The 22,576-nt window shown below is 40.0% G+C and overlaps 1 protein-coding gene across 2 annotated transcripts in view; it reads right to left on the bottom strand.

Moving 5' to 3' along the window:
• Window positions 1-287: 287 nt before the first annotated feature.
• IGSF11 (immunoglobulin superfamily member 11) overlaps window positions 288-22,576 on the bottom strand; it is a 136,091-nt gene continuing 113,802 nt past the window's right edge. The window contains exons 4-7 of one of the 2 annotated variants that reach the window (XM_045785133.2): window positions 19,866-20,021; window positions 5,034-5,156; window positions 4,067-4,217; window positions 288-2,623 (exon numbers count right to left, since the gene is read on the bottom strand). In XM_045785133.2, coding sequence (XP_045641089.1) covers window positions 2,179-2,623; window positions 4,067-4,217; window positions 5,034-5,156; window positions 19,866-20,021 — 875 coding nt within the window. In that variant the 3' untranslated portion in view covers window positions 288-2,178. The remainder of the gene's footprint in view (window positions 2,624-4,066; window positions 4,218-5,033; window positions 5,157-19,865; window positions 20,022-22,576) is intronic. The other variant, XM_045785134.2, reaches the window with a different exon arrangement.

The raw sequence follows: 22,576 nt of genomic DNA, 5'->3' as shown, positions 1-22,576 counted from the left end.
TGAGCGTCGGAGTGGGAAAAAAGCAGTCATGGACCTTGCGTCATTACCTTCACACTGGGAAACAGGAAAATCGTTCAATGTATGAAAAGGTCATTACATCTTCAGTCATACACATGAGAAATGGACTCAAATTTCTAACAAGAACAGCAAGGTAAAGTAATTTCCAGAGTACTCTTTGCTCATTAAAATTACTATGCATACTATTTAACAGAATGGGAAATTCTTGTAACATTAAAAAGAACACCAAATACAAACTCATAAATTCATTAATGTATGAAAACGACAGCTTGTTTTTATATGAATAAACTTTTATTGAATTTTAGATAATTAGAAAGAATAAAGAAATGCAAGATAAATGCTTTCTTAACAACATCTGATAGTATCTTTTCTGTCATGGTATTTTCACTCTTCTTTATAAAAAGTATAGACATTCATTTATTTAATTTTTTACAAAGTCAAGAACCATCACAGGGAAAAAATAAGTAATGCTAACGTAAATTCAGCACTTCATCAACATTGAAATGGCTGCCATGGTTAGGTTCAGAGCTGAGCCCTCCCGGAAAACTGTGTACACAGCAGCTGCCGGCTTCCGTTTATGCAAATGGGTCTGAGAATCAGGAAGCCGCTCCCTGTGACGACTACGCGTGCAGGAAAAGAGGGCAGAAGGCATGGTGCTAAGAGGGAGTGAGAGACAACATTGGGAAAGAAATGATGCTCTTATCGAACCACGAGGTCGGCCTCATAAATAATTCAGAGAATGATTCTGGGATGAAATCATTTCTGTGCTGCTTGAAGTGAGATTAAGGCGAGATAGTCCCCAGTACAAGCATGCCCAGATCCACACAGCACGAAACAAGAGTGGGGAGTTTGTGAATTATCTGGTGAACTCCAAGGCCAGCCAAGCCAGGTAATTAATCACAGAAGGAGTCTCTTTACAGTGGTGTCAAATGCATTTGGGCAAAACTGCAACCCTGAGCTGTGACAAACATAGGGCAGACCCTCCCAGGAGCATACCTGAAGGCACCCCTTTTGTCTTAATCTTATCTCTTTTGCAAAAATAATTATTTCGGAAACAACAACAGAACAACTCCTGCCCTCCCTGTAACAATCTACTAACCTCGACTTGTCAAACAAGGAGAGAGTTATCTCCCTCAGTGCAAAGGGCATCAGGTGCTGCCCTCATTAAGGGTAACCCGGTGTGACAGCAAGGGAGCCCTGGCCAGCCCTGCTCTGAGGCTGCCAGAAAGGCTCCAGTCCCTCCCACCTGCCTTCCTGCTCCCTGTGCATCCCACACAACCCAGCTCTCTCTCGGGATGGGCCTCCCACAGGGCTCCACAAACACACACTGGATGCGCTATTAGTAACCGTCTTTTCTTTCCTAGCCCTATGCCTCGCATGTATTTTTTTAAAAAACCAATAGTTTTCTTTTAAAAAAGTATTTTTCCAGGAAATAATGAATGGTAATTGTCATGGACCCAGAACAGACCCTAGAAAAACGCAGACAGGCAAGAATCTGTCAAGATAGCAATATTCCAAATGTGAAATTCATGGTTTAGGAAGACATAAATAAATAAATAGGAAGGGGCTTCTCAGAGAAGTTTCTTTTGTTTTCCCCCATTTCTTACTGAATTTTGTGTAAAAAAAGTTTTGATTCTATGATACAAGAGCCAGCCCCGTTGGGACCAGTATGAACCATTCATGCTGTTAAGCCCTCTAGATAAAGAGGGAACCGTGATGATCCCAGGGTTGCTCATTATTTTTTCTAAAGACAACTACATTTTTAAATAATTTCATTCTTTAAACTTCATCTGGCACTTCAGTCTCTTGAAAAATTATTAAATTAGGCATGAATTAAAGAGCAAGCCCATCTGGACTGCAGTTGGGTTTAAGTGCTATCCTGCTCTTACATCTTTTTCCTTGGCTTGGCACATCTTTGAGATCCAGTTTTTGGAATAGAATGCTGGGACATCTGTGGTGGGGAAATGAGTCTTCAAGATGAAGAATTCCAGTTCATTTCACAAATTTCACTGGCCACGTAACAGCATTGCCTTTTCCTTTGTGCTTTTTACTAGTATCCTTACAAGGAAAGTGTGTCTTTCCCAGCGCTTGCTCACCGCACCCTCCCCCTGCATGAGGCACTCCACTGATTCTTTTCTGAATACTCTATCTGCTCAGGTCCTATACCAGGGACCCGGCCCGACTCTGGGCTGGCACCATCACAGGCACAGCACCAATTCTCTCTAGTGTTGCTTGGCTGACAGTGTACGAGTGTGTGTGTTGAGGCCGAGGCTTCCTGCTGACTGAGCCATTGCTCCTGGACACGACCTGCGGGGATGACCCTCTGTTGGCTGTCACTACTAGAGTCTTATGCGGAGCTGGGACCAGGTGGGTCCCATTGGCATAGATGGACGGGATGTTGGCATTGCCTGAGTGGAGACAGAAAGACTGGCGCAGGTCACTGAAGTGGTTGAACGACTCCGTGTTCCCGGGAACTTTCGGATTGTTGCTCCAGTATCGACTGTTGTAGGTATTGGAAGAGGTCAGTGTGTTGTTCTCTGAGGAGGATATCTCGGTGTGAAATGCTTTGGCAGAAGAAGAACATTTAGGTGGAAGATCATCCTCTCTGAAAAGGGATAAAAATAAAGTTGTCGTCAGGATTTACTCGAATGGCACCCTACCCTCTTGCCCAGAAGTCCTTCCTCTTCTGCTAAGGCCAATATGTCTGTGAGATACAAACCCTCAGGACAGGCCATAGTATCACGAAAGCAAACACACCAGCCCTGGTGGCCTCAGCTCTGACACTCATTCCCTTTGAGACAATGCTTAAGAAAAATGTTCCCTCAGCTTCTCAATAGCCAAGGGCAGAAAAAGTAATGTCAAATCTCTCAGACTATACTTTCCAAAATAACTGAAAAAAAATGTGTGTGTGTATATGTGTGTGTGTGTGTATATCTGTGTGTGTATAATTTTTTTTGCTCTAAGTAGGAAAATAGACCTTGAAGAAAGCCACTGAGCTTGTGTAAAGAATTATAAGAGGCTAGGATAAGTCACTAATTTAACATGTTAACTAATTCATTCAACATTTATTGGGTACCAGGCATTCTACTAGATGTTTCATGTTAAAAAAAAAAAAAAAAAAAACCCACAGCTCCTATACCCCAAAAGCCTATGGTCAAACGAGAGTGCCAGTCAATGCAAGAACATCTCCAAGTCTGAAAGGTCGGACAGAGACTAGAGTCAACTTCTGTGAGGAGGTAATGCCTGGACTAGCCTTGAATCAGATCAAGGAATTTACCAAAGAGATAAATGAAAAGGAAAGGAGTTTGGTGCTGGAAGAGGGGGGAGGCGTAGGCGAAGACCCTGAGGCATGAGAGGCTGCGGAACAGAATGGCACATCAATGACCATGGAAGTGGTGAGAGAGGACTGGGGAAGCAGAAGAAGGTCTGATCCTGAAGGGCTGTGTGGATCACGCTAAGTAGACTGGAGTCATTAAAGCATTTTCAACAAGGATATAATGTGGTGCAATGTGAGACATAGCTTGAACTCCCCTATTCCCACAATATGCCAAGAGTCACTTTTCTTTAAAGATGACTTTCACGTTGTTTTCTGAAGATGTTCATATCCTTGACTGAACTGTCTCTGACATCAAGCCATACTGCTTTGGCCAAGCTGTGTACATGGGTACGGGTATGCTCTTGGGGTGTTCCTTCTGGCTTCTGTCATAAATGCCAATGTCAAACACATTTCCTAAACTAACTTCTCTACTCTGGCAGCCACCTTCACCCCATCTATTTTAGAACTATGGAAGGTGAAGGAATTCTTCATGTGTGTCCTCCTCTGGGCACATATTGGACACATATTGGACCCTCTTCCCCTTTCATGATCCAGTAAATAAAGCTGAGCAGTATCATGAGGAAAAGCAATATAATATACAAGAAAATATGACTTGGCCACTTTAACTGTCTTGGCCATCACAGCCACTGGCTTAGCAAAGAAATCTTAGCTGCCAAAATTAATAGAAATACAGACACTGGCCACGTAGGACAAATTGTCTGACACACAAACCTTATTTCATTAGGAATTTCTTCTTCCTCCTCCTCTTTATTTTTGCTTCTCCAGTAAAAGAATGCCCCTAAAATTAGTGCAATGCAAAAAATGATAATAACTGCACCAGTGCCAATGGCTCCAGCTATTAGTCCAATGCTCCTGGGCTGGGCTGCAAAATATATTTAAGGTAGATTTAAAGAACAAAAAAAAGAGAGAGAGAGAAAGAGAAATAGCATACACTCATGCAACTTCATAAATATGTAAGTTTACCACAGAATCTTCTTAAAATGCACAAAATTGCCTAAAGTGTTGCATCCCTCTAAAATTAAACTTCGGTTAACTATCTGTGTCCTCAGTGGCTGGGACTAACACACAGTAGGCTCTCAGACACTTGCTGAATGAATGACCATTACGGAACTCACCACGTTAGTAGAGGAACACTCAGAGCAGAACAGGCCAAAGCAGCTCACCTGTCTGATCTGCCAGAGCAAGCCTAGCAGCCAGTGGGACCATGACCACCTCAGCCCAACCACACCACTATTTTCTGTAAGTGGAGTTCAAATAACCCAGAATTCTCAAATAAAGAGAAAATTTCTGCACTGCTTTTTTATGACCTGACCACCTAACAATTAAGCAAATATAAAAGATTTGGAGAAAATTAAAGAAGGTCTTGCCATAGCCATGAGATCATTACAAGTTTTTATAATGTCTATAGTGCTAAGCAATCACTTGAAGACAAGCGACTGACTTGATTCTAATGATCCTGAGGAAAAAGACATTCTGTCATAAAGAAGAGATCATATTGCTGAGGCTGAAAAGTATACGAATACATTATAGAACATTTCAATAATTGATAAAACTAAGAGAATTTCTATTTAATCTTCAAACAACCTAAAAACAATGAAGAGAAACTCTTCATTCCTTGGCTTAACAAAGATCTTGGTGTTCCAGACCCAGAGTCCACGTCAGAATTTTGGATACTTACGCGAAATAACCTGGAGATCCAACAGACAGGTGCTGGTTCCGATGGCATTCGAAGCCACGCACTGGTACAGGCCTGAAGACAGAGCACTGATGTTCCGGATGGTGACTGTCCCCTGGATCTGGTCTGTCACAAAAATCATAATCAAGTGAGCAGTGAGGGGAAAAAAAATAAGAAAACCAAAGAAATCAGCAGGAAACTACAAAATAAGCATTGAAGAGCCATCCATAGCCTTTGCCAAAGAGATTTTTTTGGTTCATGAAAAGACTAAAAGCCCATCACATTAAAGACCTGGAGACATGGAGGACTGTCCTGATTAAGTGCAATCTTACAACTTAATCTGCCGATTCGTCTGAGGTCCTAAATGTGAGCAGCCCTTCCCTGAGGAAACAGTGGCTAAGTCCTGCCCTAGAGAATTTATGATCGGTAACACCCAATTTCAATTCTGAGGAGAGGTGATAACATAAAGATGGAAGCTAAACTCATTACAGTAATGTTCACTCCATCCTTGATGGAGAAAACATACACTCTGTGTTCAAGGGTGTCGATTGTTCCTTTCAACAACTATTGTAACTAAATCCAGATCCTCCACGAACAGACACCAAGATGAACCAAAGGTTTAGTGGAAAAAATTCGAGTACAGGAAATCGGTAGAGAAAGCTTGGGAGTGTGGGAGAGCCTCCGACTGCAATGCAGGTCTGGACCCTGTGAAGGGGAGAGGCAAGGAAGGAGGGCCAGGCAGGGAGCATCTCCGATTGCAGCATCACGTTAGGGTAGTCTCCATCGGGCTGCTGGGGAGGCCCTGAGCTAAATTCACCTGGTAAAGGAGTCCCACACCTTGCAGGAATAGGACTGCATTCGCAGACCCACTGTGCCCAGTCACCAGTTGGGAGCAGCCCCGGTGAAACCTGGTCTGGGTGCAAAGCAATCCTAGATTCTGGAGGACGCAGCTGGGGCTGTCTGTCAGTTGTGTTCCCCACAGTAGGAGCAGTGCATTTTCAAGATCACCACATTGATATTACCCAGAAATGTTTCAGCTGATCATATTTTACTAATTTGTCAACATTAGCAACGATTATTTTTTCCTTGTAAATAAAATGCAAATTACAGTAATAATAAAAAAAACTAAGAATAATAGTTGCTATTACTATGTGCCAAGCATTGGTTAAGCTTTTACAGTATTATCTTAATCTTTACGATGATGCTATGAGGTATTATTATTCATCCCACTGAACAGGAAAGGAGACTGTGGCTTTGAGTAATAAGATTACACAGCTAGTCACACAAAACTGGAATCAGACGGCGGGCTGTCTTACATCCAAGTTCTAGGCTTCCCTGCCTCCCTCAGGCAAAACATAACGCAACCAGTCATCTCAACCGCTCAAAATAACTGCAAATTTAGAAGCAGAAAGTGTCCTGATGGCACATTTCTGGCACCAAGTCCATGTGTTCCTAGGGCAACACCTGGAGCTCCCCCTACCCTGGGCTATTTTTACATGAGACTAACATCATCTTGTTTCTGCTGGCAATCTTCATTTCTATCTAGAGCAAAGGCAGAAGCAGAGAAGATGGGTCAGCAAAAGCAGACCTAACCATAGAACTGCATGCATTGATTGGTTAACTCATTTAAGAAATAAACATGTATTGAGCACCTTTCTGGAATTTACTTAAATAAAAAAGCCAAGGAAAGGACATGTTTTTCTCGCCTTTGTTTTTGTTTTTTAATGAGAACATTTATTTTTTTCTTTTTAAAGATTTTATTTATTTATTCATGAGAGGCACAGAGAGAGAGAGGCAGAGAGGCAGAGGGAGAAGCAGGCTTCTCACAGAGCAGGGAGCCGGACACAGGACTCGATCCCAGGATCCCAGGATCACCACCTGAGCTGAAGGCAGATGCTTAACCAACTGAACCACCCAGGAGCCCCTAATAGGAACATTTAAAGGGTCGAATCCACATTAGATGGGTATCTTACTCCTTCAGAACACGACACCTGAAGAATTTGGACATCTGACCTGTACCGGACCCACCAAGTCAATATATTTGGTGGTTACTTTGTTTGCACTTGTGTATTATTTCCTTTTCCTTAACAAACAAGTCTGAGGGCTACCAATGTGTGACAGCCTTTCAGTGAATTCCCTCAAGAGCTGGGCCAGCCAGGGAGGAAACTGTTTTCTCCTCCTGTGCTTTCAATTTGCTCTCCCAGGCCTTCATGAAGTGCCCCTCCTATGTGCTCTTCAGCACCATGTAATCTCTAGTGCGGGCACTTAGCCCCATTTGGTGTCATTTCCTCCCTACTTGTCTCATTAAAAGAAGGGGGGGCGGTGCCTGGGTGGCTCAGTCAGTTGAGCTTTCGACTCTTGATTTCGGCTCAGGTCATGATCTCAGGGTGGTGAGATCAAGCCCCGCATCGGGGTCTGTGCTCAGTGGGGAGTCTGCTTGAGATTCTCTCTCTCCCTCTCCCTCTGCCTCTCCCCTGCTCTCTCTCGCTCTCTCTCTCAAAAAAGGGGAGGGGGGCTAGGTTTGTATTGTTCATCATTGCATCATCATCCTTAGAATATACCTGGCACACAGGTGATGTATGGAATTGTTGAATCACTATATTGTACACCTGAAATTAATAAAATACTGTATGTTAACTATACTGGAATTCAAATAAAAAACTAAAAAAAAATCCTAGGTTTTATATGCCTTACTTTTCAAAGATGAAAAGCTCAGAGAGGCTACACGATTTGTTCAAGATTACACAGTACAGGAGCAGCAGCAATCTACAAAATCAGGTCTCTCCGTGTCCAAAGCTTAGGGGCACCATACATACGCTTCGTTTTCTAGTAGGGCATTTTAAACCACGATATTCTATAGGGTGCATCTGCAGGATGTCTCCTACCCATGAATGTTACACCACTGCTAGTATTAAACTAAGCCATCTGCCCAATTCCATCTTCAATATTACCAGATGTCACCACTCGAGAAAATCATAATCTCTGGGTAACGAGCCCCACAACCCCAAACACCATGGTGCTGTTTCCCAAGCCCTGAAACTCCAGGAATTTGATCAGCTCACACCAAACCAGTAATGCTGTTGACATTTTCACAGAGTTAATTTGGGAAACTTTTAACAGCTGAATGAAGCAGCATTCTGGCATGCAGAAAGAGGTAAACTTTAAAGATTCTTGCTTTAAAAGGTTATTTTTAAAAGGTGAAGTCACTGTTCTTCCTTTTATCTCTATCAACACAGCACACACAGATCAATAGAACAAAGTCTTCCTCACTGAGGCTGCCATAACACGCTAGAGCTCACTCCGAGTGTAACCAGGGGCGGAGGCCCATGGGAGGAGAGGATTAGCCAGAAGCGGGACAGGGCTGTGTGTGTAGTCAAGGCAAGAGCAGACTGGGGCCCCTCCTTAGCGAGCACCGGCCTGCTTCCAGCCATAAGCACAGGGCTCTTTCTCAAGTGAAAAGGACTAATTCTTCAACTCAATCTGTCACTTCACTTGGCCTGCTCTGGGGCAGTAGTAATTGGCTGAAGTTAGAAAACAAATGTTCTTATGATCTTCTTTCTTTTAAGGACAGGTGAAGTTCAACTGTGCGGAACCACAGTTTGGAGAGCACACATGACATCACAGACCACTGAGTTCCCAGCCACCCTGGATCCCACACAAACTATGCAGCTGGCCTAGGATGCCCTTCAGAATTATAGGGGAATAAATGTAAGTGTCCATTTCCACGCCCATCCTTTTTCCTTAGGCCCAGAACCATATTTCTGAGTGCCTCGGAGATGGTGCACAGACTAAGAGCATGTGCTCGATGCTTAGACAGCCTAGGCTGGAATCTGCCCAACCGCCTAGCAGCTGATTTCCTAATGTGTGACACAGAGCTACCAACCTAACCTCCATGTTGTGGGTTGCTGTGAGGATGAAATGTGGTAATGCATGCAACAGGCATGTTCTAGTGCCTGGTAAAGCTTCCAGGTAGCAATTCCACCCCGGCATCACTTGGAAAACATATTTTTCTCAATTGTACGAAAAATCAGTCAAGAAATTGGGAAAATGTTGGAGATATTAATACTCAGGATCTGAGGCTGAGAGACAGGAATTCCTAAATCATGAATTATTCTATACTTTTATCTGATTTATGTACTTTGGAATAATGAGTGGCCATAATAATATAGTCATTTCTTATATAAAAGTTTCAGAAGTATCCTGCAAGAAAAAAATAATGAATACATGTTTTATCGTTATTTGAACCAATTATTTTTACAAAGTTATATATTTCAATACTATGTAAAAAGTGATCTCAACCTGGATACATCTGATAATTAAAAAATAGTAAAAAGGGGAACAATATCACAAAATAAATGCCAAATTAAAATCTATTTAAAAATTCAAAGATAGGGGTGCCTGGGTGGCACAGCGGTTAAGCGCCTGCCTTCAGCTCAGGGCGTGATCCCGGCGTTATGGGATCGAGCCCCACATCAGGCTCCTCCGCTATGAGCCTGCTTCTTCCTCTCCCGCTCACCCTGCTTGTGTTCCCTCTCTCTCTGGCTGTCTCTATCTCTGTCAAATAAATAAATAAATAAAATCTTTAAAAAAAAAATTCAAAGATAATACCACAAATACTTAATATTTAAACTGTCATTCTACAAGAAAATTTTAAAACACAATGTCGCATTAAGTGTACTATCCCATAATCTTGATCTTTTTTCATGCCAAATTTTCCAGACATAGAAAATTTTATTTCATGTTTGTGTTGATATTTGTTGAATTAAGATGTAGATGAAGAAAGAAGGGGAAGAATCTGTCCCCATTAAGTGAGTATCCAAAGTATCTTTGGGGCACACATTAGGATATGTGCTGCTTCCTATTAGCTCTTTTTTAATTTATTAAATGATGAAAATATTTTGTCTGTTTGCTCTGCTTTGGATTTGCCACCGAAACAGATACTGCTATTGCCAATTCAGGCTTTGAATTCATTTCTGATTTCATATCAGTGTATTTCCAAACCAACATTCCCATCTTCTCTTTGCATTTCTGCTATGGAAGTATTTACAAAGAACTGAAATCTACAGCAAATATTCAAACACTGAAAACAATGACAAATATTACTGGGAAATATCTGAATAATGTAATATTTGGAACCCCCAGTATTAACAACATCACATAGAATCACACATCAAAATTACCAAACTAAGGACTTCTTTTGCTTTTAAAACTTATTTCCCAGAATACTGCTCACACAGCATGTGTATAAAATATACTATGTGTATTAACTTATTAATATTTATTTGCAGGAGTGACTCACTATTAGCAACAGATTGGGGCACAATTACACACTTACAACATGGCAACAGCTACAAGCAAGACCGATTAGATCGTGACTACTTCTCTCCTACTCACTTCTGTCCAGGTTCCCAGAAATGTTGACTCTGAGTGTTCTTGCTTTTAATTTGACATCAGTGGATTCTTTTAAATCAATATATCTCTATGTTGTCTGTTAAGGTTTAATTCTCAAAGAAGAATGGTGCTTAGTCCTCAAGAAATGTTACCTGTTATTACTTCGGCCCCCGGAGGACCACTAACTCACTCACTGCCTTCCTTCAGCAAATCTCTAAGTAGTCCTTCTCTGAGTTAACACAGTTGTTATTCATTCAGTGGGCTTAAGACAGAAATCTGAGTTAACTCTGACTCTTCTCTGAGCCCCATGTCTTTTTGACTTTTGTCTTCAGTCTCTCCTGAATTCCAACCCCCACACCTCCCCGTCCCTTCTCCATTCCCATCACAAGGGCCTTAGTTCCAGTCCTTTTCCTTTCCTCATGGAGCTATTATCAAAGTCTCCCATCTATTACCAGGCTATCAATCTCACAACCTGACTGCTGCAGCTGTTTGTAAAATGCAGATCTGGATATCTTTTCTTACTGCAGAAATGCCTGGGAACACCCACAGTCTAAAAAGACAATTTCCAAACTCCCTGAATGCTACACAATGCCTTTCACAATCTGGACCTGAACTTTCTGACCTCCTCCCTCACCAAACCTTCATGAATCTTTATGTCAGCTTCATAGATTTTCACTTAAAAGCATCAAACTTTTATATTTGCAAGATTTTGCATGCATGACTCTTTCTACTAACAATATCCCCTTTTACCTGGTAAAACTTGAACTCATCTTTTAAGATCCTTTTCTGTTCAGGAAACTCTTTCCCTATAAAGTTCTTCCTAGACTCTTTGGGGGAGAATAAAGGTTAACAGTAAACATTTTTATAGCATCTGATATTCAGTAGTACTAAAATTACCTATCTCTGTCTCCCCATTAGACAGTGAGCTCTAGAATAAAGATACGTCTCTATGTTCCTATTTCTCTACTTTCCCAAACACCCTACCCTGAAGTAGTTACACAGAATAAGGGTTGTGTCTGTGTGTGTACATACACACACACAGACATACATATGGTCAAAGAATGGACAACTGTATAAACAAATCAATATAGTTGTGACAATTGCTGGTATTTAATTTTTAAAGGAGGACTGAACATTGCACGGGACTTGCTTCTTTATGTCAGAGGGCAAAAACAAAGAGGAAAAATTTGCCTTCAGTCAGAATAACATCTATTTATTCAGCAACTGAAGTGGGTGAGAATTTTTTACTCCCCATGAAAGAATTGAAACACTCACTGGGAAAAGAATCAGCAGTGGTAATCCAAGGAGAATCGAGATTCCTGAAGCTTCAAATGTGGCAAAAGAATGGAAGTGCTTTCTATATAGACCCTGGACAAACTTGGTATCTTCTCTGGGCCTCAGGCTTCACCCTGGTAACATGACGGTGTTAGACTACAGTGATGTTTGAGACACTCTCCTGCTCCATCTAAGTTCTGCATACTAAGTTCTACAGAGTTCTCAAGTAAAACTTGAGTAGCAAGTGGGAGAGTTAATCACCTCTCTTCACTGTATTAAATTATGAAAGGATGAGGACAACAGAGGATTCCTTAGGAACAATGAAGGATAAAGGCATGATTTAAAAAAACTGAAATAATCAGTAGACAGTATGGAGAAAGGGTAAAAGAAAAAGCTTGGCAGATAAAAAAGATAAAATATTAGAAATTAATTGAACTATATCCATTATCACAATTAATATAAATGGATCCAATCAATTAAAGAACAAAGGATCTCAGATTGTAGACTGGAAACCAAATTAAATCCAAACACATGCTGCTTACAAACAATACACCTAAACTTGAAACACAGAAACCTGAAAGTATATGAACCATAAAACAGAAACATAGCAGCAAGAATTAACCAAAGAAACCTACTGTAGGAATTTTAATAACAATTAAAATAAGGCAAAAATGCATATTAAGCATAGAAAATCAGGGAGATATAACATCTTGTAAACAGATAATGACACATACTAAGGGTGTGTTTAAAAATCGGCATAACCGCAAGGACAAATTGACAAATACACAATCCTACTATGTGGTTTTTAAACACACCTCTCTCATAAAATAATAACTGAAACAGATAAAATATTGGTAAAGATACAGAATATTTGAACAATACAATTAACAAGTTTCCCATTATATATACAGCCATACCTTGCTTTATTGTAGTTCACAGATAACTGAATTTTTTACGAACAGATGGTTTGTGGCAACCTTGGGTTGAACAAGTCTATCGGTACCATTCTCCAAGAGCACCTGCTCATTTTCTGTCTCTGTGTCACCTTGTGGTAATTCTCACAATATTTCAAACTTTTTCATTATTATTACATTGGTTATGGTGATCTTTGATGCTATTTTTGTAATTGTTTGGGGGTGCCACGAAATGCACCCATATAAGACAGCAAACTTAATGGACAAATGTTGTATGTGCGTTGACTGCTCCAGTAACTGGCAATTCTCCCATCTCTCTCCCTCACCCTGGGTCTCCTTCTTCCCTGAGACAGGCTAATTAATAACCCTACAATGACTTCTAAGTGTTCAAGTGAAAGGAAGAGTCACACGTCTCTACTTTAAATCAAAAGCTAGAAATGATTAAGCTTAGGTGAGGAAGGCATGTTGAAAGCCAAGATAGATCAAAAATTAGGCCTCTTGCACCAAACAGCTGGCCAAGTTGTGAATGCAAAGGGAAAACTCTTGTGGGGAAATTAGAAGTGCTACTCCAGTGAACACATGAGTGAAAAGAAAATGAAACAGCCTTATTGTTGATACTGAGAAAGTTTCAGTGTTCTGCACAGAAGATCAAACCAGCAACAACATTCCCTTAAGCCAAAGCCTAATCCGGAGCAGGGCTCTAACTCTTCAATTCTAGGAAGGCTGAGACAGGTGAGGAAGCACAGAAGAAAAGCTGGAAGACAGCAGAGGTGGGTTCATGAGGTTTAAGGGAAGAAGCCGTCTCTGTAACACGAAGATGCAAGGAGAAGCAGCAGGTGCTGATGGAGACATGTAGCAAGTTCTCCAGAAGATCTAGCTCACATAATCCATGACAGTGGCTACGCTAAACAACAGCTTTTCAGTGTGGACAACACAGCCTTCTGTTGGAAGAAGATGGCATTTAGGTCTTTCACAGCCAGAGAAGAGAAGTCAATGCCTGGCTTGAAAGCCTCAAAGGACAGGCTGCCTCTTTGGTTAGGGGCTAATGCAGCTGGTGACTTTAAGTTGAAACCAATGCTCATTTACCATTCTGAAAATCCCAGGGCCCTTAGGAATTATGCTAGATCTACCATGTCTGTGCTCTATAACGGGAACCACAAAGCCTAGATGACAACACATCTGTTTACAACATGGTTTACTGAATACTTTAAGCCTACTGTTGAGACCTACTGCTCAGGAAAAAAAAGAAAAACACCACAAGATTCCTTTCAAAATATCACTGTTCATTGACAATGTATCTGGTCATCCAAGAGCTCTGATGGACATGGACAACATGGTTGATGTTGTTTCTGTGTCTGATACAACACCTATTCCGCCACCCATGGATTAAGGAGCAATATAGACTTTCAAGTCTAAATGTATTTAAGAAATACATTTCATAAGGCTACTGCTGCCATAGGTAGTGTTCCTCTGATGGGTCTGAGTCCAGAAAGGACTCACCATTCTAGATGCCATTAAAAACATTCATGATTCAGAGGAAGAGGTCAAATAGCTTAACAGGAGTTTAGAAGAAGTTAAGTCCGACACTCATGGGTGACTTTGAGGGTTCAAGACTCCAGTGGAGGAAGTAAGTGCAGATGTTGCAAGGGAAACAGCAAGAGAATTAGAAGTGGAGCCTGAAGATGCGACTGGATTGCAGCAATCTCATGACAGAACTCTTAAAGGATGAGCAGCTACTTCTTATGGACGAGCAAAGAGAGTGATTTCTTGAGATAGAATCTACTCCTGGTGAAGATGCTATGAAGAGTGTTGAAACAATGACAAAGGACTCAGAATATGACATAAACTTACATGATAAAACAGTGGCAGGGTTTGAGAGGACTGACTCCAATTTTGAAGGAAGTTCTACTGTGGGTAAAACACTATCAAAGAGCATCACATGCTACAGAGACACCATTCATGAAAGGAAGAGTCGATCAATGTGGCTAACTTCATTGTTGTCTTATTGTGAGAAATTGCCACAACCACACTAACCCTCAACAATCACCACCCTCATCAGTCAGCAGCCATCTTGGAAGGAGCCAAGACCTTCCACCAGCAAAATGACTGTAACTCACTGAAAGCTCAGATGATGGTCAGTATATTTAAGAAATAAAGTACTTTTAAATTAAGGTACATACACTGTTTTTTTAGACATAATGCTACTGCACACTTGACAGACTACAGTATAGTGCAAACATAACTTTTACATGCACTGGGAAACCAAAGAATTCACTTGACTCGCTTTACCGTGATATTTGCCTTATTATGGTGGTCTGCAACTACACCCACAATATCTGTGAGGTGTGCCTGTACCTCTCCATACTAGCACCTGTTACTGGACAGCATAGCTCTTACTTTCCTCTGCCTCACTTGCTCCACTCCAAACACACCGGTCTCTCTGCTGTTCATCCAAAACACCAGGCACACTCTGGCCTCAGGGCCTTCAGATGGTTATTCCCTCTGCCTGGAATACTCTCCAGCCCCCATATTCAGAAAGCTCATTCCTTCATCATTTTTACATTATTTTTAGAGTATCGGCATCTTGGTGAGATTTACCCTAAACACTTTATTCAACATTGCAGCAACTCATGCCCCAACAAATCCATTTTACCTTCCTCCATGTTTTCCCCATAGAAGGCATCACATGGCAATAAACTACAATTTACTGATGCATTATATTCAATCTCCACCCACTAGAAAGTAAGTTCTATCAAGGAAAGAAGCATTTCTGTTCTGTTCTCACTGTATCTCCAGCAGCTAGAACAGTGTCTAGAACCTAGTAGGTACCTAACATATATTGGTTGAATGAACAAATGAAAAACAGAAATTAATATCAGTATACAAAAGGATAAAATCAAAAGCTTGATTTAACAAGACTGATCCAAAAATAAAGATGAAAAAACATAAATAATTATGAAAAAGGGAATAGCATTTTAAAATACACAAGGGAATAATAATACTAATGATAATACAAACGTTAGTATTTAAGTGGTTATTCATGCCAGATGCTGTTCTAAAAGTTTTACATGTGTTTTCATGTAATCTTTATCCTACCTCTGTGGGGCAAATACTGTTATTGTGTCCATTTTACATGTAAGAAAACTAAGGCACAACATCACATGACCAGTCATCCCTGGAGCCAGGATTCCAAATCATCACCCCTGGCTTCAGAACGTGCAGCACTCTTAAATACGCTCTCCTGATTTCATAGCAAGAACGTATGAACAACTTGATGCCAATATGTATAAACTCAGACAAAAAAAGATGTTTTCTAGAAAAATAGAGAAGAGGGGTGCCTGGGTGGCTCAGTTGGTTAAGTGTCTGCCTTCAGTTAAGGTCATGATCTCAGTGTCCTGGGACCGAGCCCCACATGGGGCTTCCTGTTCAGTGGGGAGTCTGCTTCTCCCTCTCCCTCTGCCCTTCCCACCCCCGCTTGTGTGCACACTTTCTCTCTCTTTCTCTCAAATAAATAAAATCTTAGAAAAAAAAATCAAAAGTAGAGAAGATACAGAAAATCTAAGTAAACTTATATCACTAGAAAAACAATCAGTAGTCAAAAATCTACCAACAAAACATAACAGCAAGGCAAAGCTTTTATAGACAAATTTACAAATCATCAAATAATCTCCATCATAGTCATACTATTTCAGAGTAGACAAAAAGAGGGAAAACTGCCTAACTCATTTTATGAGACCCCTATATAATCTGATACTAAAACTGAACAGGGCAATGGAAGACAGAAAAAAGATCAGAGGCCATTCTCACTTATGATCATAAATGCAAAAATTCTATTAAAATGTTAGCATACCGAATGGTGCAGTTTATTAAAAAATAATCATAATCATATAGATTTTATTCCAGAAATGCAAGGATATTTAACATTAGAAAATATATTAATATCATTCACTCATTGGCATTTGGGGCCAGACAATTCTTTTTTAAGATTTTATTTATTTGAGAAAAAGAGAACGAGTTGGGGTGGGGGGGTGAGGGAAGAGCAGACGGAGAGGGACAAGCAGACTCTGCGCTGAGCATGGAGCCTGAAGAGGGACTCGATCCCACAACCCACGAGATCATGACCTGAGCTGAAATCCAGAGTTGGACGCTCAACTAACTGAGCCGCCCAGGTGCCCCATGGGCCAGATAATTCTTTATTGCGGTGGCACCCCTAGCCCCTAGCCACTAGGTGCCAGGAGCACCCTCTTGTGTCAGTTGTGATAACCAAAAATGTCTCCAAATATTGCCAGATGAAATTGTCTGGGTTGAGAACCACTGAGGCAGGGGTTGTGCACGGTGACACAGGACCAGACATTTAATGACACCTGCGCCAGTTGTATAGACTTTAGAAGCACAGGCCACACTAAGTACTTTGTATTTCCTAAGAACAAAAACATTGTTTACATAATCACAGCACACGTTCAAAGTGAAGAAATTTGACGTCAATACAAGAGTATTATCCAATCTACAGTTTATACTCAGATTCTATCAACTGTGCCGGTAATGTCCTTTACAGCTGTTTCTTCCCCTGTCCAGATTCTAATCCAGGATTCTGCATTGTATTTCCTTAACTCCTTAGTCTCTTTCAATCTGGAACAGCTTTGTCTTCACCTCTGTTTGATGCTTCCCCATGACTGGATTCGGATTACGTGTGTGTGTGACAAGAATACCACAGAAATGACGCCGTGTCCTCCTCAAGGCATACATACATTAGTCGGCACAGGACATCAGTTTGTAACAGCATTGGTAACGTTCACTTTGATCACTCGGTTAAAGTGGCATCAACCAGGTCTCTCCACCATAAAGTCATCTTATAATTAATAAGAAATAAGTAGGGGCACAATTTGGAACTATGTAAGTATCTTGTTCCTCATCAAACTTTTGCCTACTATTTGACATCAGTGGTGATCTTCACACTCCACTGCTCCTTCTACAAATATGAGTTGGCATTCTACTCTAAGAAAATGCTTCTCCTTCTCTCCCATGTATTTATGCGTATCAGCAAGGATTCAGGGATTTTCATTTTATTCAATAGATCATGTATTTATTTTAATTTTCAAATTATCCCAGATTTGGCCAGAAGGAGCTCCTTCAAGCTAGCCCCTAAACACAAAGACAATTCTAATCCTCAAGTATTATGCCCCTGTCACTAAGCTGACTTCTAGAGTGCCCTCCCCTGGTGCCAAATATTCTTTTCTCGGAGAATGCATCTTGAATTTATATTAAACAACTGCAAACATATTAGTAAAGTGTTTTTAAAATATAGGTTATTTTGGGATTATATGCTATTTTGAGATCTATTTTATTACTATCAGTACCAAGAGGTAAATTTAAATAAAAAATCTGACTGCCTTAATGTGCATTATTATGATAAATGAAGTTATTCAAAGTAATTCTGATATCCCGAGTTTGAATTACAAAAGCCAAACATTTTCTTCGTTAGCATTCAAGTTCACTTTCATATCTAAAGTACCAAAAAATATTTAAGTTGCAGAGAAGATACCAAAAAACTTGACTGATAAATTTATTTAGAGACAAAGAAGTGTGATTAGGCGTATTTCTCAATTTACATACAAAAAAAACACTTTTAAGCATTCACTTGTAATTCCAAACTCAGCCCACTATTTCACAGAAATGTTTTTAATATAAATCATAGAATCTTAGTGCTGATACAAAGAACTTGGAAATGATTATTTAATCCCCTTATTTTAAAAAAAGGCAACACAGGCCCAGAGAGGTAAACTGTCGCTGAAATAGATACTGGAAAAATCTGGAATTTAAATATGGTTTTCAGGATTTCAACACAAGAGCTAGATTAAACATGCTATTTACATGTAAATAGTGAGATTAACAAGCTAGTCCACAAAAAAAGCTATTTACCCCACAGTGTGCCTGAAACATTTAGCAATTTAGTAATCCATGGGGAACTACGGTATTGCAGTTGTCATTATCAGAGTAAGCCAGAAGTTATTATGTCCCTGTCACTGGGAAGTTTTTTAAAATAATGAATTTTGGACTGAGTAAATTAAAAAATGATGGAAAGGTCCATTAATGTTTCTGTTGGGATTCTTACAGGAAATTTACAGGCTCTTACAGGGCTGGTGGTCCTAGTTCTTTCACGTGCTACCTTTACCCACAAGTTAGGACTTTGAGACCACCAATACGATTCAAGCTTATCAGGCATTATTCAGGTAGTCTGGGGCCACTTCAGTAACTGCCAGCTCTTTAACTTAAGTTTTTTAAAATAATGAATTTTGGACTGAGTAAATTAAAAAATGATGGAAAGGTCCATTAATGTTTCTGTTGGGATTCTTACAGGAAATTTACAGGCTCTTACAGGGCTGGTGGTCCTAGTTCTTTCACGTGCTACCTTTACCCACAAGTTAGGACTTTGAGACCACCAATACGATTCAAGCTTATCAGGCATTATTCAGGTAGTCTGGGGCCACTTCAGTAACTGCCAGCTCTTTAACTTAAGATTTGTATACCTGCCCTGAGAATGCTACAAGAAACATACCCTGTATTACCGATGATGCAGCACTCGAGGCTGCTAAATTTTATTTTCTTGAAATAGAAGATTTTACATTAATTCTATAATTTTCCCTCATTCTATTTTATCATTTTTCCTCAAATTTTCTAGAGTGTTTCCTTTCCTTTATTATCTAATTTATATCATTGGATTTACATCGATGACACTCATGCCTCCTCCATCTTTACCTGTTTGGTGGGATCAACTCCTGGTTCTCCCATGATTTGACGCCTTTTCCTGTTTTCTTTCTCATCTTCTTCCTCTAATTAGACTTGAGGCTGAAAACAGGATGATTGACCCCCTCGTGATCATGGTGATGTTTCTCATACTAAAATAGACAGCTGTGCCTCAAGAAGGAAGTGCTTCTCAGTTATAAACTTCAAAGATTCTCTTACAGTTAACAATATAAAGAAGCTACCATTTAGCTATTTTAAATCTTCACTAGAATGGAATGGAATTTCCATATATAGTTATCACTGGACGAGATACATAAAGGCAGCACATGAGAAAGAAAAAGTTTTATTCTCTTTAAAGTTGAAAACGCAAAATGATCCAGACAGCTTTTTCAGCAGTCACAAATACAGTGTGTTATTTTTCAAAATCTATTAAAATTAATTACTTCATGAGTCCTAGAAATTGAATTTTGCATAGTAACTGATTAAATGGGTAAAGCAACACCATACATACCCTGAGTGGCTGTTGGAGGTAGTTTGAGGGTATTGTCTAACTTCTCCCAAAGGTAAGTTGGCCGAGGGATGCCTTCCTCTGAGCTACAGAGCAGGATGACATCGCTGCCGATATCCTGGGATCCTTGGATTTGGCAGTGTGGGGCAGAAGGGGGAACTACAATAGGAAGAGTAAGGAATAAAGTACGCATTTACTATAAGCCAACTGATGATGGAGGAGACATCAACATTCAGTGCACCGAACAGCAGATAACAATGTTGATAGGACACGTACCAGAAGACTCCCTCCTGAGTGAAGCCCGCGGCTAAGCAGGCACTACTCACCGGGCTCGGGCACAACTTCAGCTGGCAGGGGGCAAACATGTCAAAGGGGCTACACCCTTTCCTTATATTGTCAAGAAATCTTATGGTCTTGGTTTCACTCTCCTTCCTCTAAAGAAGAATGTTTAAGGTCCTTCATGCCCACAGACTGCCTTTAGAGACATTAGTGAGTACGCCCACGTACACAGTGGTATTATTCACAGTAGCTAAAGGACGGAAACAGCCCAGGTGTCTGTGGGTGGATGAATGGACACACAAATGTGGTACAGACATACTACGAAATATTATTCAGCCTTGAAAAGGAAGGGAATTCAGACCCAGGCTACAGCATGGACAAACCTTGAGAACATTGTGCTAAGTGAAATAAGTCAGTCATAAAAAGACAGAGAATGATTCTACTTCTATGAGGCACCTAGAATAGTCAAATCCATAGAAACAGAAAATAGGAAAGTGGTTACCCATGGCTGGTAGGAGAAGGAAACATTGTTTAATAAGCACAGAGTTTTAGTTTTGCAAGATGAAAAGAGTTCTGCAGATTGGCTGCACGGCAATGTGAATGTACCTAACACTCAGAACTGCCCACTTAAAAACTGGCCAAGATGGCAAGTTTCATGTTATGTGTATTTTACCACAAGTAAAAAATATTTTTAATTACTGAAAGAAGCCACTTTTAGAAAAGATATTTCAAGGAAGAGCAACCACTGACCCCGGCAGCTACTCTCCACACAAGATTCTTTGTTACTTTACAAACAAAAACCAGACAGGCCTAATTTATACTAAATTCTGCTTTACGGTGGGGGAAGTTAGAGTAAGGTTCAAGTATGTCTATTACTTGGTCATAATGCAGTGGACATCTTAAGGCAGATAAGGACACGAAATAAAAAATTATCCAAAAAGAGCACTAAAGGAAGAAGGCGGTGCTTTGTAATAAGAATGCAAGTAAATAAAAATATCAACTAAGCCCAGGGCTTGGAGTCTCATGCTGGGTTATATAGGAAATGAAGTTTAATGCTATACTTGTAATGCTAATGACTTTTCAATAAATGTGTTCAACCTTTCAAAAGTGAATGTATGAATGCATAAAAGGTAAGTGCAGTAGACAGAGGAACCAGGAAAGGAAGCGGGTGGGGGCAGAGAGAACGATGAAAGGGTATAAGGTAGGAAAAGTAAAAAATCTCAGAGAATCCTAATTGCTGTGAGGGAGTAAACCAATCTCCTCTGGTACTGTCTTCGACACTGCCATGATGCTGTGAAGGAAACCCAAAATAATTCTTTGAACGTAGCATTAACTATAAGCTAAATTAAGACTTTTTTTTCTTCCTTTAAAAATTGAAAAAGTAAACACAGATAATGTGGGAAGACATTTACCTAACTTAGAGGTATAAACATCAGAAAAACATTGAAATTCCATTAGTACTCTGTAATCAGTACTCATATATTTTTAAAACTCCATATTTAATAATAATCTCTGCATAATTAAAAATTCTATATAATATAAATATAAAATATATATTTTAGATATATAAATAATTTAATTAAAATTCTATAATTTTAAACATATTACAGTATTTCTAGGATAGAAATCTCCAACCTGGTCCTTAGTTTTCTTATTTTGCTTGAAGACTAGGAAAACAAGGTAGCAAGGCAGTATTATACCAACATACCAAGCATATGACAATATACCAAGCGCATTGTCACCAAGAGGGAAAATGGCAAAAAGCCGCAGTACTGATATTCTCAAGTAACTCAACAATGGAAGGGAAAGGGGAGGGCGAGAGTGTGCCAAGGAATAAGGCAGTAGATTCTGAGACGCGAATAGGATAGAGGACAATCAAGAGCATCAGCCTCCTCTAACTACTTCCTAGGTCTTCCCAAATGAACTGAATTTAGCTGCTTCTGCCACAAGTATGGGTTTAGGAGGCAGTGTTTTATTTCAGAGGCAGCAGAAGTGAGAAATGAAACATGTTTAGAATGGACTTAATTTAGTATGAGATAGTCTAACTATACCATATAATGGAAGTACTCTTTTGAGACAAGAGATCAACATTTTAATCTAAGCTTTATTGTTCATTGTCTATGCCACCTTGAAAAAGGCCCTAAATCTGTGTGGTCTCAGTATTAAGGCCAAATTGATCACATAACTTATCATTGTTATTAGACTTTTGAGAGTAAAAGGGGGTATTATTGAAATTATAGTAGGACATGAGGCATTAAGCTGAGAACTACTCAGCGTTATGTAGAAATGAAGTAATAATTTTCTTCTCACATGTGCTGAAACTTCTGCTTTGTACTCAAAATAAATGATTCTTGATTTAAGTTGTTGCTTTCCACAGTAAGTCCTATCCCCTAACTGCTGGAGAAAAGTAAGAGGACACTTGTGACTATATTTTA

The sequence above is a fragment of the Ursus americanus genome, chromosome 4 (genome assembly GCF_024610735.1).
Source record: "Ursus americanus isolate L20-20 chromosome 4, mUrsAme1.1.p, whole genome shotgun sequence".
Classification (NCBI taxonomy): Eukaryota; Metazoa; Chordata; class Mammalia; order Carnivora; family Ursidae; genus Ursus; species Ursus americanus.
Note: the sequence above shows the minus strand (reverse complement) of the source record. Positions and strands in the feature narration are given on the sequence as shown.